We start from the raw sequence: 14,755 nt of genomic DNA, 5'->3' as shown, positions 1-14,755 counted from the left end.
TAGTTTGTAATCCTATTTTAATATGTTTTCCAAATCCTTTTAAATTCATCATGAAGTCTGGGCTTATATAAAATATTCCTGCATTATTTGTCATATCTACCTCAGTTAATCCTATAATTGATTTTTTTAGGTCTAACCATCTGTCATCATATATTACAATTAATATCTTTGTTCCTAAATTTTTTCTAGTTAATTCTTTAATACCTATTATTATTAGTCCCATATGCGTTCTAGAGAATCTGAATTTATAAGATTTAGGGCTACCGAATTATTTCCTATTACTGATAATTGTTGTTCTCTATAGTGCCTATATAATTGAGATTTGTTAAGGTAATTTGTATTATATAAAACTTTAGGGTTTAACATCTTAATTGATTTTGTTGAAAAATTTATATATCTTTATCTACATCTATTATTTCATCTAATTGTTGATTGTTTTCTTCTTTAGTCCTTTTATTTAATATTCTTGATATAAAATTATTGCCTATGCTATTTCGGGAGTAGCTTCGTCTAGGTCTTTCTGGTCCTTCTTCATTTCTTGATCTAGCTGAAAAATATCCATTTCTTATGTTTCTTTGTTGTTTTTTCTCTTTGTGGAGTGATTTCTATTTTAGCTAATTTTTCTATTAATTACTCTACCTCTCTTATATTTTTACTTTCTCTTTTTTATCTATTTTGTTATTTATTTGTAATAGTAGTGTTATTATTATATTATTTTATTTTATGATAACTTGATCTGATTTTGAAGATGGATTAAAATCTCTGTAATGTGTTGGAAGAGTTATTCTTTTTTCTATTAACGTAATAGCTTCTTTGTGTGTCTCGGTTTCCACTAAGTCTATCATGAAAGAACTATTTCTTTTAATAATGCTAATTCTGTTTTTATCTCTTGTATTCTTATAACTAATGTATTATTAACTTCTTCTTTTTGTTTGTTTTTTAGTCGCTTAATTTTTTATTTAATTCAATTCCTTGTTCCTTAGTATAGTCTAAATTATCCTTTACTTTGTTGAAAACCTATTTTTGTCTATTTTGAGTTTCTTCTTGTTCACCTAGTAATTTTAGTAATTTTATAATTTTATTATTATGTTCTCTAATGTTTTTGCTAAAATTTATTATTAAGTCTATTAGGGTATTATATTGAGAGTCTTCTGTAGTGTGTAAACAGTGTCCTCCGTTTTCAAAATTACACTTTATTACACTATCGTCTTTTATCCTTTTGAATTTCTTTTTTATATTTATTTGTAAATCTAAATATTCTAGGTTTTTTAAAGAATCAATTTTTTACTATATTATCTTATTCTATTCTAAAGTGACTATTTTACACTGTTCTTCTCTATGGTCCTTTGTTCTTTTAGTGAAAATGTAAATATTATTTCTAATTCCTTCTAATTTCCACTTTAAAGCGCTTATATATTCTTCGTTTATATGTCTTTGTAAATAAAAATTTTCTGGTATATATAATGATTTTCGTATATATTTAAGTATTCTATTATAGTTTTTTCTATTTTTTGTAATCTTTGTTTTTCTTTTATTTCTCTATATAAATACCAATAATTTATTCTTATACTTTTAGTAAAAGGATGTTTTCTCATAGAACTTGTAGCGTCTAATCTGGATATTTCTTGATCTAAGGTGTCTTAATAACTTGTATTCTAATTTTTTAATTGAAAATAATAGGTTATTTAGTTTCTGGCTATTAACTAATTTTATTTCCTCTAATTATTTTGTATATTCGAAATATAAACTTAATAATTCTTGTTTAACCTTGCGATATTCTTTAGTATTTTTATGGGCTCTTCTCATATATATTTATCCTATAGGGTTATTGTAAAAGGAACTATTTTTAAAATATTTTATCCGTGCTATAGTTTCTCTAATTTCTTGAAAAGTTAAGAGTTAAGTTTAGAAGTTAAGAAGTAAGTCAAAGCAAAGTTCTTAAAGTTTCAAGAGTCTTTATTAAACGTTTTAACTTCGTTTTAACGCTTAAGTTTCAAATCAGGTAATAATTAAAGAATTGAAGATCTTCGTTACAAGTAATATAAGGGAACTAAGTATTCTCTAAGAGTTGAATTCATTTCTCAAAAGTTATAAGGGAACTAAGTATTTCCTAAGAGTTTATAAATGTTTTCATATTAAAGTTAAGAGGAATCTAAGATTCCAAAAGAGCTTTGATCAAGATAAGGGGGACATCGATTTCAAGAGAGATTTTAAAGCTAAGTGTTGAACAATTATCTCAATCCAAAGAAAGAAGTTGTTTTAAAAACACATGAGCTAAAGTATGTTTAAGGAGTAGTATTGTGCATCGGTGTGGGGATGAGAGTCCACGTTAACTCAAGTCTCTGTGAAAACCATGTAGCCATCATGGGTATTGATGGGTCATAATTTTTAGATGATCATGTAAGTTAAGCTATTGGATCCACTAAGTTAAGTAAGGTCCTACACCGATGGCAATGTATAGGTTGGTCATTGGCAGCGTGAGGTAAAACGTTGTATCATCACTTAGGCTCATAGTGATGATTGTCAATTAGAGAATCTCCCACTAAAACTATATTACTTTCTTATATAAGTAAAGTTGAGTTTGTTATTGCATTTTCTTTAACGAACTAAGTTGCTTCTGTTGTTTTATAAAGCTTTATATATAACATGTGTATTACTGCTTTATGTTGAGTTGAGTATCCATAGTCGAGTATCATATCTTTGAGTTTAGTATTTAATCTCCGAGTTGAGTATATTATCCTTGAGTATGCTGAGTTGAGTAAGTTGAGTATTTGAATATTCTTGAGTATTCCTTGAGTTTCAAGTTTGAGAAAAGGTAAGTATATTTTCATTTTTTTTATCAAGTATCAAGATTATGTTATGCTTTAGGATTCCCCTTACATGCTCGTAAATTCCACGTACTGATCCAATTGGCTTGCATCTTCTCACGATGGTATTTAGGATCATCAACAAGAGCTTCATTGATACATCCGGGAGTTCGAGTTAGCTATGGTGATCCTCCTTAATTCCGAAGGATTTTATTTATTTTTCAGTTTAGTCAAGATGTCGTGGGTCTTGTCCCGACTTCCATCTTTGTCAGTTAGAGGTCTCACGGATATTCAATTTAATTAAGAAGTCTGTATTATTCATTTATTTTATTAAATGTTATAAAGACTGAAGTTGTATATTTTATGGCGAGTTTAATATATTATTTTGTTCAAAGTTTTTCATTTGAGTTAAAGTTTGTATTTCAGTTTCATGAATTTTGTTCAGATTTTAAGCTTTTATATGCTTAAGTTAGTCTTCCGTTTGTAGTCATCCAGGATGAGGGTTCTCTTATTAACCAGCAATGGTCTTCGAGTGTCGGTCACGTCCAGGGCGTAGATTTGAGTCGTGAAACATGCTTCCTCTCAAAGTCTACTTGTGTAACACATGAATGAAGTCTCATACCCCCATTCATTCTAAGAAGAACCTCTTGAGGAACCATGTAACTACTGCTGTGGGAGTTTCTCAAACCGACAATCATCACTTAAGAGATAAAGTGATGATACACACTTTACCTCGCGCTGCCAAGAATCATCCTACACCTTGCCGGAGATATAAGAAGCTTAACTAACTAAGTGGATCCACTAGCTTAACTTACGTGATCATCTAAAAAGTATGACACTTTGATATCCATGATGGGTACATGGTTTATGGAGACTTGATGTCGCGCCCCATTTTCGCAGAAAATGAGTTTTGTGCACGACCTAACAACTCTTTCGGGATTTTTGAGTTTGGAGTCGCCACCTAACGAATTAAGGAACGTTAGGGCACCTATCTAACCTAACTAAGTCTAGCTAAGGTCAGCGAGCCAGAGATTAGGGTAAGGGTTCAAGTTACCTCGAGGGGAAGGTGTTAGGCATCCCTCGAGGTCCACAAATGTGGGTCCCGGCCGTATCTCATGCAATCTATGTGGGGGTTACAATTAGTAATCAAGGTCACTTCATTTATTAATTTATTTAATCTTGCTAAGTGATAACAAATACAAAATTATTTTTTTTATTAATTTGAGCATGCAAGGCTAAGTGATAGCAATAAATAAACAATCAAGTTTTATTTTTATTTAAGCATGTGAGACTATGTTATAAACAAAATTTATAAATATCAAACAGTTGATATGTGCGAAAGTAAAGTTTTGAAGATTGAGCAAGTTTTGAATATGAATTTTTTTTTAAATGTTTGTTTCTTTGTAGGGATGATGCCACGATATTGTTGATCGCGCTCCTCCACCATAGAAACAATTTTGATTTGAGGTCGGTCTAAAAAATAGTTTATGTTTTTGAAAAAATGATTTAAAAGATTTAGTTTACGTGTAGGCACATAAATATTTACAAATAAATGCACATAATTCTTTTTGAAATTCATGGGTAGGTGGTACTTCCGAGGATGCGTCGGTTTAAAAATTGAAACTAGACCTCATAGTTCCTTTGACTTTCCCACTAACGATAGGTTAGGAGATAGTACTTGTAATTTATTTCAAAAAAAAATAATGTCATAATCAATCAAAAATTTCAAAGGAAGATTGAATAATGACTTTTAAGAAAATTATGTTGGAAGGTTTTGATATGAAATATTTTTAAAAGCCAAGTAATTTGCTAAATGCATAAAATGATTCTAATTTAGTATTAAAAAAATATTGCATAATGAATGCAAAAATGTTCAAGAAAACAAATAGGATAATATTAACTAATTTTAGGGGGAGGACACAAATATACACAAACAAATTTTTGTTAAAGATTATTTACAAGCCTATAGACATGATTTCTAGGTGTTTAAAAGAAGGAGTAACACATATGCATGCTTTTGTGAATCTAAATAATATGAACAAATTAATCCTTAGGCATGGTTTCTACATGACAAGATGATGCTAAAAGTTATAACATTGTTAAAACACCTAATCAGCCTACTAAATTATTATGATTCGATTTTAACATTAAAATTTAATGGAATCTAGTTTATTATTTTTTAGACTTATTACAAAGCACCAAACAATTGATTGGATTATAACACCTACAAATAATAATTCTAGGTGATTAAAGACAAACCTATAGGCATGATTTCTAAAAATTTATAATGAACAAGTAGGCATATAAATCTCCCTCACCTAGATGACCTCCCAAATAAATTTATATATATGATCTTTAGAGTTACAATTGTTACAACATTCGAATAAATAAAATAGAAAAAATATATATATACATTCAAATAAGCAAATAAATCTTTCTTCAATTAATCTTCAACTTGGACTTCAAGTTTGAAACCTGTCAAAGTAATCAAATAACTACACAAGTAGTCACACTTATTAGTCAAGGTGAGACAATATGCAATCGTTTAATGACGAATTCTACATATAAAAAAAACAATAGCTTACACAAATGTGTGAATGTAAATATAGTGTGAATGTTAAGAATACTAACAAGTTAAGCAAAACAAATTGATTCAACTTTTACTCGAACAAAGTAGTAAAATAGCGAAGAAGAACACTTGAATAATTACCGGATTCTCAATGTATTGTTAAAGTAGCAAGAGAGCAATGAGAGAAGGGAGAGTGATGAGAGAATTTTTGATTGAGAGTGAATGAGTGTGTTAATGAATAAAAGGGGTCTTATTTATATAGCAAAAAGGGGTGCACTTAATAAGGGAAATAAATAAATTAAGGAATCAATTATAATACTATTTCCTTAATTTAGAGGGGAGCTAAAATCAGAAAATTATAAGAATATTTCATTAACAAATATAAACAAGTAAGAATAAATTAATAGAGCAAAATATTTTCTCCTTAAATAAAGAGGAGCCAAAATCAGAAAGTTTTAAAATATTTAACCAAATATATGAACAATTAAATATGACAAGGAAATAATAAGATTGTCATAAACAAATAAGTAAGAGTTAATCAAATAAAATATTAATGGAAAGAAGATCAGTTAATACTATTTCTTTATTTTAAGAGAACCAAAATTAGATTTATTTTAAATTATTCTTTTACCAAATATAACATCACTAAATAGGACAATGAAATATTAATTATTAATTAAAATAATAGTAAAGTAAAACAGTTAGTACATATAAGGAAAGTAATAATTAATTAAATGAAATATTCACCTATATTATATTACCATAAATAAACAAATAAATCAAGTCAAGACAAATATTAATTGAAGGAGAGATAAATGTCAGCACTATAAAAAAAATATAAAGTAAAAGTTTGTAATAAAATTTTAAGGAAAGAAATAATATGTGCCTTTAGACTTACCATGGGGAAGAGAGATTCCCATGAATTAAATAAGATAGGCAAACTAATTAACAATCTATGAAAATCTTATATCAGCATGATGGCAGAGCATTATGAGAACCAAATAATTAAAACGCCAAATTTGAAGAATAAATTAAAATGCAAAATTAACTAAAATTAGAGAAAATTATGAGAACAAATTCACACAATTTCTCACATATTTTTTCAAATACTAACAAGTAACAATCCTAATATCAAAATAACGGAAATCCATTTTAAGAGTTGTAGCCAAACAATATTAAACAAAACAATTCTATTTAGCTAAGAAAACAATCAATAAAGGGCATCATATGTTCTATAGCTTATGAACTTAATCAAGAACTAGTAATTCCAAATGTAATAAACCGAAATACTACTATTTAGAGAAATATATGACATTACAAGTGAATGCATCTTATTTTAACAATACAAGGAATTATAAAATTACGAGGACATAATTTAGATCATAAAAATAACTCAATTTGAGACCAAATGGAGCATGCAGAGACATTTTAACCTCTGAAAATCAAACCCAACATGCATAATGAAAAGAGGAACAAAGTTTCTAAAATAATGATACAATAATTTGAATGAAATATACCCGTACGGATATATAGAGACCCGTCATCTTCTGGCTCGAACATGATGTTCGTCGGCGTTCCATGAGAGGAGCTGTTGGACGACAAGTTAGTTTTCACCGAAAAAGAGAGGTGAAAGGTTGGAGCTCGCTGGCTGCTTGGATGCTGGTGGCCGGAGCTGCTGCTCTCCAGCTGGCTGTTGGTGTTGCTTCCCCGCTGCCTAGTGCGAGAAGGGAGAGATGGGAATAAAAGAGAGGAGGGGGGGGGGGCGAACGAAGGAGAGGGAAGGAGAAGAAGAGGGTGAGAGAAGAGACAGGAAGGGAGAAGAGGGACGAAGGAGGGGAGGAGACGGGAAAGGGAGAAAGATTGAGAGAGGGAGAAGAGGGGGGTGGCGGCTGGAGAGAGGGACGACGGCTGGGAAGAGAGGGTGGGGCGTCGTCACCTTTGTTCGCCGGAAAATTGGAGAGGAGAGGGGCGGCTGATGCTGCCAAGGAGAGGGAGGGAGAAAATTTTTTAGGTTTTGGGACTTTTGGTGTTAAAAGAGAGTTAAAAAAGAAAGATGGTCTCAACCGTTAGATTAGATAGAGATGGAGGGTTAGGATTTGATCTAGAATTTAATTAATTAAATAAACGGATGAGAACAAAAGATGATTTCTTGAAATTAGATGAGTTAGATACGGAATGGCTAAAATTGCAATTAAAATTGGCTAGCATTGAAAGGAAGAGATGGCTATGATTGTAATAAAATTTTAATTGGAGTGGCTAGAATTGAAAGAAATTAGAATAAAATAGGCTAGAACTTAAATAATTTCTAAAATATTTTTGTATAATTGAAAATCATTTAAATTTTAAAACATTTGAAATTCATTAATAATTTTAAAAATATAATAATATTTACAATAATTTTATAAAGTAATTGATACTAAAATATATAATTTTTAGAAAAAATCGACTAAAACTTTAAAACTTTAAGTAAATTTTTTAAATACGTATTTAGTCGAATATAATCCTAAAAATGGTTAAAGGTCGGTCAAAATTGGGTGCCAACAGCTGCCCCTTGGTTGATTGAGAATTAGGAATGAATTGTCAGACAACCAACGTTGACTTAGTAGCCGATTTTGTCCGACCGACGAGAGATGTCAGTTGGATCAATTGAAACGATATAGAGTTGAAAAAGAGTACGACCGAGACTTTGGTTTTAAGTCGCCTACATATATCTGGTTATACGAGAATCAGGTCGTGTGTAGTTCTAGATTCAAGAGCAAATGAAACTCTTAAAAGTTGAAAGGACGCTAAGGTATTTGAAAGACACGATATCGGCTTGAATGGATAAGATTAGAGTAGCGAGAAAAAAGAGAGATAGAGTGGCTAAAACAGCATGACAGAGAAGTGAGAAGAGCATGATAGAATAAGGTAATCAACTTTTGAGCACGATTCAGAGTGTGAGTAGCAAAGAATTGATAGAGTCATTGTTGTGATAGAGGATAGCGTGATAATTGTAATCGAGGGCGATCGATCATATCTACAAATTCTAGATAAAATGTTAGCTTATAAATAGATAAAGTATGACCATTAATAATAAAATATGAGTTCTAAATAGACAAGAGGTGATAAAAAGCGTATCTGTTTGAGACGTAGTGCAAGCCTTGATAGTCTTCAACTTCTCGAAGGATTGAACCCATCTCTGAAGAATGACGTCAAACTCCAATAGATTTGATACTATAAAGATATAATACTATAGACGAAAATATCTAGTTATAAGGAGAGTCTAAACGTCATTTTAAGGCGGACGAGCCTAAGTGTCATTTTAAGGCGGACAACCTAAATATCTTATAAAGCGAACAAAATATCTTATAAAGTGGACGAACATAAATGTCCTATGAGGCGGACAAGCCTAAATGTCCCTTTAAGGTGGACGGACTAAATGTCCTATAAGATGGACAAACCTAAATGTCGTTTTAAGGCGGATGAGCCTAAATGTCCTATTGTAAGGCGGACGAGCCTAGATGTCGCATTGTAAGGCGGACGAGCCTAGATGTCACATTGTAAGGCGGACGAGCCTAGATGTCGCATTGTAAGGCGGACGATCCTAGATGTCGCATTGTAAGGCGGACGAGCCTAGATGTCGCATTGTAAGGCAGACGAGCCTAGATGAAGAGACAGTAAGTCGCAGTGGCGAGTTGAATCCGCAGATATCTTCATGGTAGCCTGAATGATATATGAGTAGCGAAATGATAGTGCGAGTAGCCAAGAATTTGTCGGAGCCTTTGTTTGTAAACAAGTGAACAGCCGTTCAAAAGGCGACTTTGCCTGTAATCTGCATAACTGTAACTTGTAAAAGAGTAATTAGAGCAGAAAAAGCGGTAAATGTAAACATGATGCAATTTCCCATATTGACCATGAATGTTTGCCTTAAGACCATGCAAAATGACGTCTTAGGCTATGATGTCTAGGGCCATGATATGCAGGGTGTATCCTCAAATCATGAAAATGTTGTCTGTAGGCTATGAAAATGACGCCTTTAGACTATGACACCTTCGGATCATGATAGACAGAGATTAAACCCTTAGGCCATGATATGATGTCCGCAGGCCATGAGGATGATGCCTTTAGAGTATGATGACTTAGGAACATGATATGCATAAAATAAGTCCTCAGGCTATGACATGAAGTCCGCAGTCCATGAAAGATGATGCCTTTGGAGAATGACGCCTTTGGAATATAAATAATGAGTAAAGAGAGCGTATCAGTTTTTGACATCTGTTAATACTCTTGTGACTTGATTTGATTCGGGCGCATGTAAACTTCGAGCACGATGCAATCTTGAGCTTATGCAAACTTCGGGCGCAATACAGTCTCGGGCACAATGCGATGATGCATTTCTTCGAGCACATGCAATATCGAGCACATGCAATGATGCATTTCTTCGGGCACATGCAATATCGAGCACAATGCAATGATGCACTTCTTCGGGCACAATGTAATATCGGGCACATACAGTAATGCAATTCTTCGAGCATAAGTCAATATTGGGCATATGTGATGATGTATTCTTTGAGCGTAGTGTGATATCAGGCGTAGGTGCAAATGATGCAATATCGAGCATAATGTAATTTGTCAGCACAACAGTTGCTTGAGGGCATACAGTAGCTTGGGCGTCCGCCTTATTGGAAGGATCGAGTATCATATGTCGGGCTCAAATGTGGTGATATTGATTGTTGCAGTTGACTTTGTATATGTACCTGTATTTTCTACATTCAAAGGAAAATAGTTAGTTTAAAGGGGGGAAGTTGATCTGTATCCATGATTTGACGCAGCGTGCTCCTTTGGCTTGCCATCCACACCTCTTCGAGCGTCTTTTTTTTTTCGTAAAAAGAGGGAAAGGAAAGAAAAAATAATAATAATAATAAAATAAAAAACTTTGAAAGATTTTGAAATTATCATTTAATAAAAGCTGATGTCAAATCTTTGACCATGGCATAGGTTGAGACTTTACAACGTCTGACTCAAAAGTGGAGCTATCATTTAATCTTCGTTGTAAGCTAACTGCTTGTTGAGAAGAAATTTTTTGTGAAATTTTGAGTTTACTCGAAATTTCTGCCCAGTATGAAGATGTGCCAGGAGAAATCTTGATGGAATTTTTGAGATCCTCTAAAAAATTCTGCCCCAATTATCAATAGAAAAGGGGGAAATGAAAGTTTATTTATAATAATATCGAACCCCATAGACGCGCCTACGTATCCCCTCTTAAACGGGAATCAGGTCTGATGTAGTTCCAAATTACAAAAAGCATGAATCAATCTCTAGATGTAATACTTTTTCACAGACTCTGAGTTGATATGTTTTGGCCAAACTTCTCCATCCATTTCTGCAAGTATGAGGGCTCCGCCTGTCAGTACTCGAGAGACTATGTACGGACCTTGCCAATTTGGTGAAAATTTACCCTTTGCCTCGTCTTGATTTGTAAAAATCCGCTTTAAAACAAGTTGCCCAGGTGAGAAATGTCTGGGTTTAACCTTCTTGTTGAAAGCTTTGGCCATTCTATTCTGATAGAGCTGACCATGACAAATGGCGTTAATTCTTCTTCCATCTATTAATTCCAAATTCTCTGCCCGACCTTGTATCCAATCAGCATCACTCACTTTGCTTCTTGGATGATCCTTAGGGAAGGTATCTCTACTTCGGCGGGTATCACAGCTTCAGTGCCGTATACTAAGAAGTAAGGTGTGGCCCCTGTGGAAGTTCTGATTGTGGTACGATACCCCAGCAATGCGAAAGGTAGCTTTTCCTGCCACTGTTTGTGATTATCGATCATCTTGCGCAATATCCTTTTGATGTTTTTGTTTGCTGCCTCGACAGCCCCATTCATCTGTGGCCTGTATGCTGTAGAGTTTCGATGACTGATCTTGAACTTCTCACACATTGATCTCATCAGGTCACTGTTTAGGTTGGTGCCGTTGTCGATGATGATTGACTCAGGAATTCCAAACCTACAAATAATGTTGTTTTTGACAAAGTCATCCACAACTTTCTTTGTCACTGATTTATGGGAGGTGGCCTCAACCCACTTGGTGAAATAGTCAATTGCGACAAGAATGAATCTGTGCCCGTTGGATGCTGTTGGCTCGATTGGACCAATGACATCCATGCCCCATGTTGCGAACGGCCAAGGTGAACTAGTGACATGGAGTTCGTTGGGAGGTACTCGAGTCATATCTGCGTCAGTCTGACATTGATGACATTTCTGGACGTAGCGAATGCAGTCTGTCTCCATAGTTAGCCAATAATATCCTGATCTCAGAATCTTCTTTGCCAATGTAAAACCATTCATGTGAGGGCCACAGGTGCCTGCATGTATCTCTTTGACCAGCCTGCGAGCCTCTCTTGCTTCGACGCATCTTAGCAGTCCCAAATCGGGAGTTCTCCTATAGAGGATTTCCCCACTTAAAAAGAATTGGGTTGCTAACCTTCGAATTGTACGCTTTTGTACAGTTGTTGCATCTTTTGGGTATTCACCACTCTTCAAATATCCTCTAATGTCGTCGTACCAGGGCTTTCCATCAGGCTCTTCCTCAACATGGAAACAATAAGTTGGTTGTTCATGTATATGAATGTGAATAGGATCGATGTAAATGTGATCAGGGTGTCGAATCATAGAAGACAGAGTGGCTAAGGCGTCTGCGAATTTATTTTGGACCCTTGGTACATGTCTAAATTCTGTTTTGACAAACCTTTTACATACCCTATGCACGCACTCCAAATATGGTAACAACTTTCGATTTTTTGTTGCCCAATCACCTCGAACCTGATGGATCAATAGGTCTGAATCCCCTATTATTAGCATTTCCTGGACATCCAAGTCGATTGCCCGTCGGAGACCTACTATGCAGGCTTCGTATTTGGCCATATTATTTGAGCAAAAGAATCTGAGTTTTGCTGATACTTGATAATATTGCCCAATGGGTGAGATCAAAACAGCCCCGATGCCGCATCCATTCAGATTTTTAGCTCCATCAAAGAACATTCTCCATCCATCATATTCTTCAGAAATGTCCTCTCCCACAAAAGCCATCTCTTCATCTGGGAAGTAGGTCTTCAACAGCCTGTAATTATCGTACACGGGATTCTCTGCCATGTGGTCTGCTAACGCCTGTGCTTTCACTGCTTTTTGCGTGACATACACTATGTCAAACTCGCTCAATAATATCTGCCATTTTGCCAATTTACTGTGGGCATGGGCTTTTGAAAGATATACTTCAAAGGATCCATCCTTGAAATCAGATAAGGAGTATGCGATGAGAGGTAATGTCATAACTTTTGGGCAACCCATGTTAGATCACAACAGGTACGCTCTAATAGAGAGTATCGGGCTTCGCACGATGTGAACTTCTTGCTCATATAATATATTGTCTGCTCCTTCCTCCCTATTTCATTGTGTTGTCCCAAGATGCAACTAAAAGCATTATCCAATGTTGAAATATACAAAAGTAATGGTCTACCTGACTCTGGCGGAACCAATACAGGAGGATTGGATAGATAGTCTTTGATCTTGTCAAATACCTGCTGACATTCACTTGTCCATTTCACTGCAGCATCCTTTTTTAACAGCTTGAAGATAGGTTCACAGATGACAGTAGACTGAGCAATGAAACGACTGATGTAGTTAAGTCACCCTAAGAAAATCATTACCTCCTTCTTGCTCTTTGGTGGGGGAAGATCACGAATGGCTTTGATCTTTGATGGGTCCAATTCTATACCTCGACGACTGACAGTGAAACCTAAAAGCTTTCCAGCAGGCACACCAAAGACACATTTTGCCGGATTCAGTTTCAGATTGTACTTGCGTAGCCTGGCAAAGAATTTCCGTAAATCCTCCAGATGATTTGAACTTTCCTTTGATTTGATGATGACATCATCCACATAAACTTCAATTTCCTTATGGATCATGTCATGAAACAAAGTAGTCATTGCTCTCATGTACGTAGCCCCAACATTCTTTAATCCAAAAGGCATCACCTTGTAGTTATAGACTCCCCACGGCGTGATGAAGGGAGTTTTCTCAGTGTCGTCTTTGTGCATCTCAATTTGATGATAGCCGGCAAAGAAATCCACAAATGACTGAGTTTCGTGCTTAGCACAATTGTCAATCAGTATGTGTATGTTTGGTAAGGGAAAGTTATCTTTAGGGCTAGCTTTATTGAGATCTCGGTAATCCACGCAAACTCTAACCTTGCCGTCTTTCTTGGGCAGTGGAACGACATTTGCAAGCCAAGTTGGGTATTCCGTCACTTGGAGTATCCCAGCATCTAATCGCTTTGATACTTCTTCTTTGATTTTCAGACTCATCTCGGGCTTGTATTTTCTCAGCTTCTGTTTTACCGGAGGACATGCTGGACCAGTAGGCAGTCGATGGGCTACGATTAAAGTACTTATCCCTGTCATGTCTGCATAGGACCACACGAAAATATCCTTATTCTCTATGAGAAACTCGGTATACTCTTTCTTGTCTTCTTTTGTTATATGTATGCTTACTCGGGTTTCTTGTATCACCTCTGCATTTCCCAAATTCACCACTTCTGTCTCTACCAAGTTTGGATTGGGTTTTTCCTCGAATTCCTCAACCCTTTTGATTAACTCCTCGGAAACCTCACTGTCTTCGACTTCTTCAAAGTCATTAATGTTAAATTGAGCAGTCTCATTGTATGCCATAGTCTCAGATTCGACATTTTTATAATGAATTTTGCTGGTGAGAAAAAAAAAGCAAAAATTAAATATAAGACAAAAAATGGGGAAAAGAACTTTATTCATAAAGATTTGAAAATTTCATAAGTCCTCATTCGAAAGCAATACAGGGGATGGGAATTAAAACGTTTATTAAAAACTCTTTTATTTGAATTAAAACTTGATAGAAAAACATCTTCCAAGGCTACCCAGATGCTCGACGAGGTCTGGATGGAGTCGAGGTCCAGTTGCTGACGCTGATCCTTGCTTCCACTAGGGCCCCCTTTCTCCTCCTCGTTGATCACGACGTTGCAAATCTTCCCTCTTTTTTGGTTAGCGATAACCCCTTCAAGTCGTCTGAGATATCATCAATACTGCCTCCCATGAAACATGCTGATCGAAATGATTGATACAATGGCAGTATGGGTTTCTTCAATGGATAGTAGTACCCATCTCTAGGTGGTTGCCAATCGAGCCATTCTTCGGTGGTGTACTTATACCCCAAACCAAAAGTGGTGGAATGTCGAACAGGCTGTATAGGTTCGACTATCCCTTGTAATTCAGCCCTCAAACCTTTCCCAAGCTCGAAACCGAAACAAGCCATCATATCTATGATTTTTTGGCTGAACCAAGGTTGCAACTCAATATTACCAACAAGCTCCAC

General features: G+C 34.9%; 1 protein-coding gene across 1 annotated transcript; it reads right to left on the bottom strand.

Moving 5' to 3' along the window:
* Positions 1–11,008: 11,008 nt before the first annotated feature.
* On the bottom strand, positions 11,009–12,700 carry LOC138338005 (uncharacterized). The gene has a single exon (XM_069288454.1). The coding sequence runs from the start codon at positions 12,698–12,700 to the stop codon at positions 11,009–11,011; it is 1,692 nt and encodes a 563-aa protein (XP_069144555.1).
* Positions 12,701–14,755: the final 2,055 nt, after the last annotated feature.

Source organism: Solanum lycopersicum, chromosome 8, assembly GCF_036512215.1.
Source record: "Solanum lycopersicum chromosome 8, SLM_r2.1".
NCBI lineage: Eukaryota > Viridiplantae > Streptophyta > Magnoliopsida > Solanales > Solanaceae > Solanum > Solanum lycopersicum.
Note: the sequence above shows the minus strand (reverse complement) of the source record. Positions and strands in the feature narration are given on the sequence as shown.

What these genes read in the sequence shown, in the direction of transcription:
- LOC138338005 (XM_069288454.1), bottom strand. Translation starts at nt 12,700, where the DNA reads ATGGGTTGCCCAAAAGTTATGACATTACCTCTCATCGCATACTCCTTA.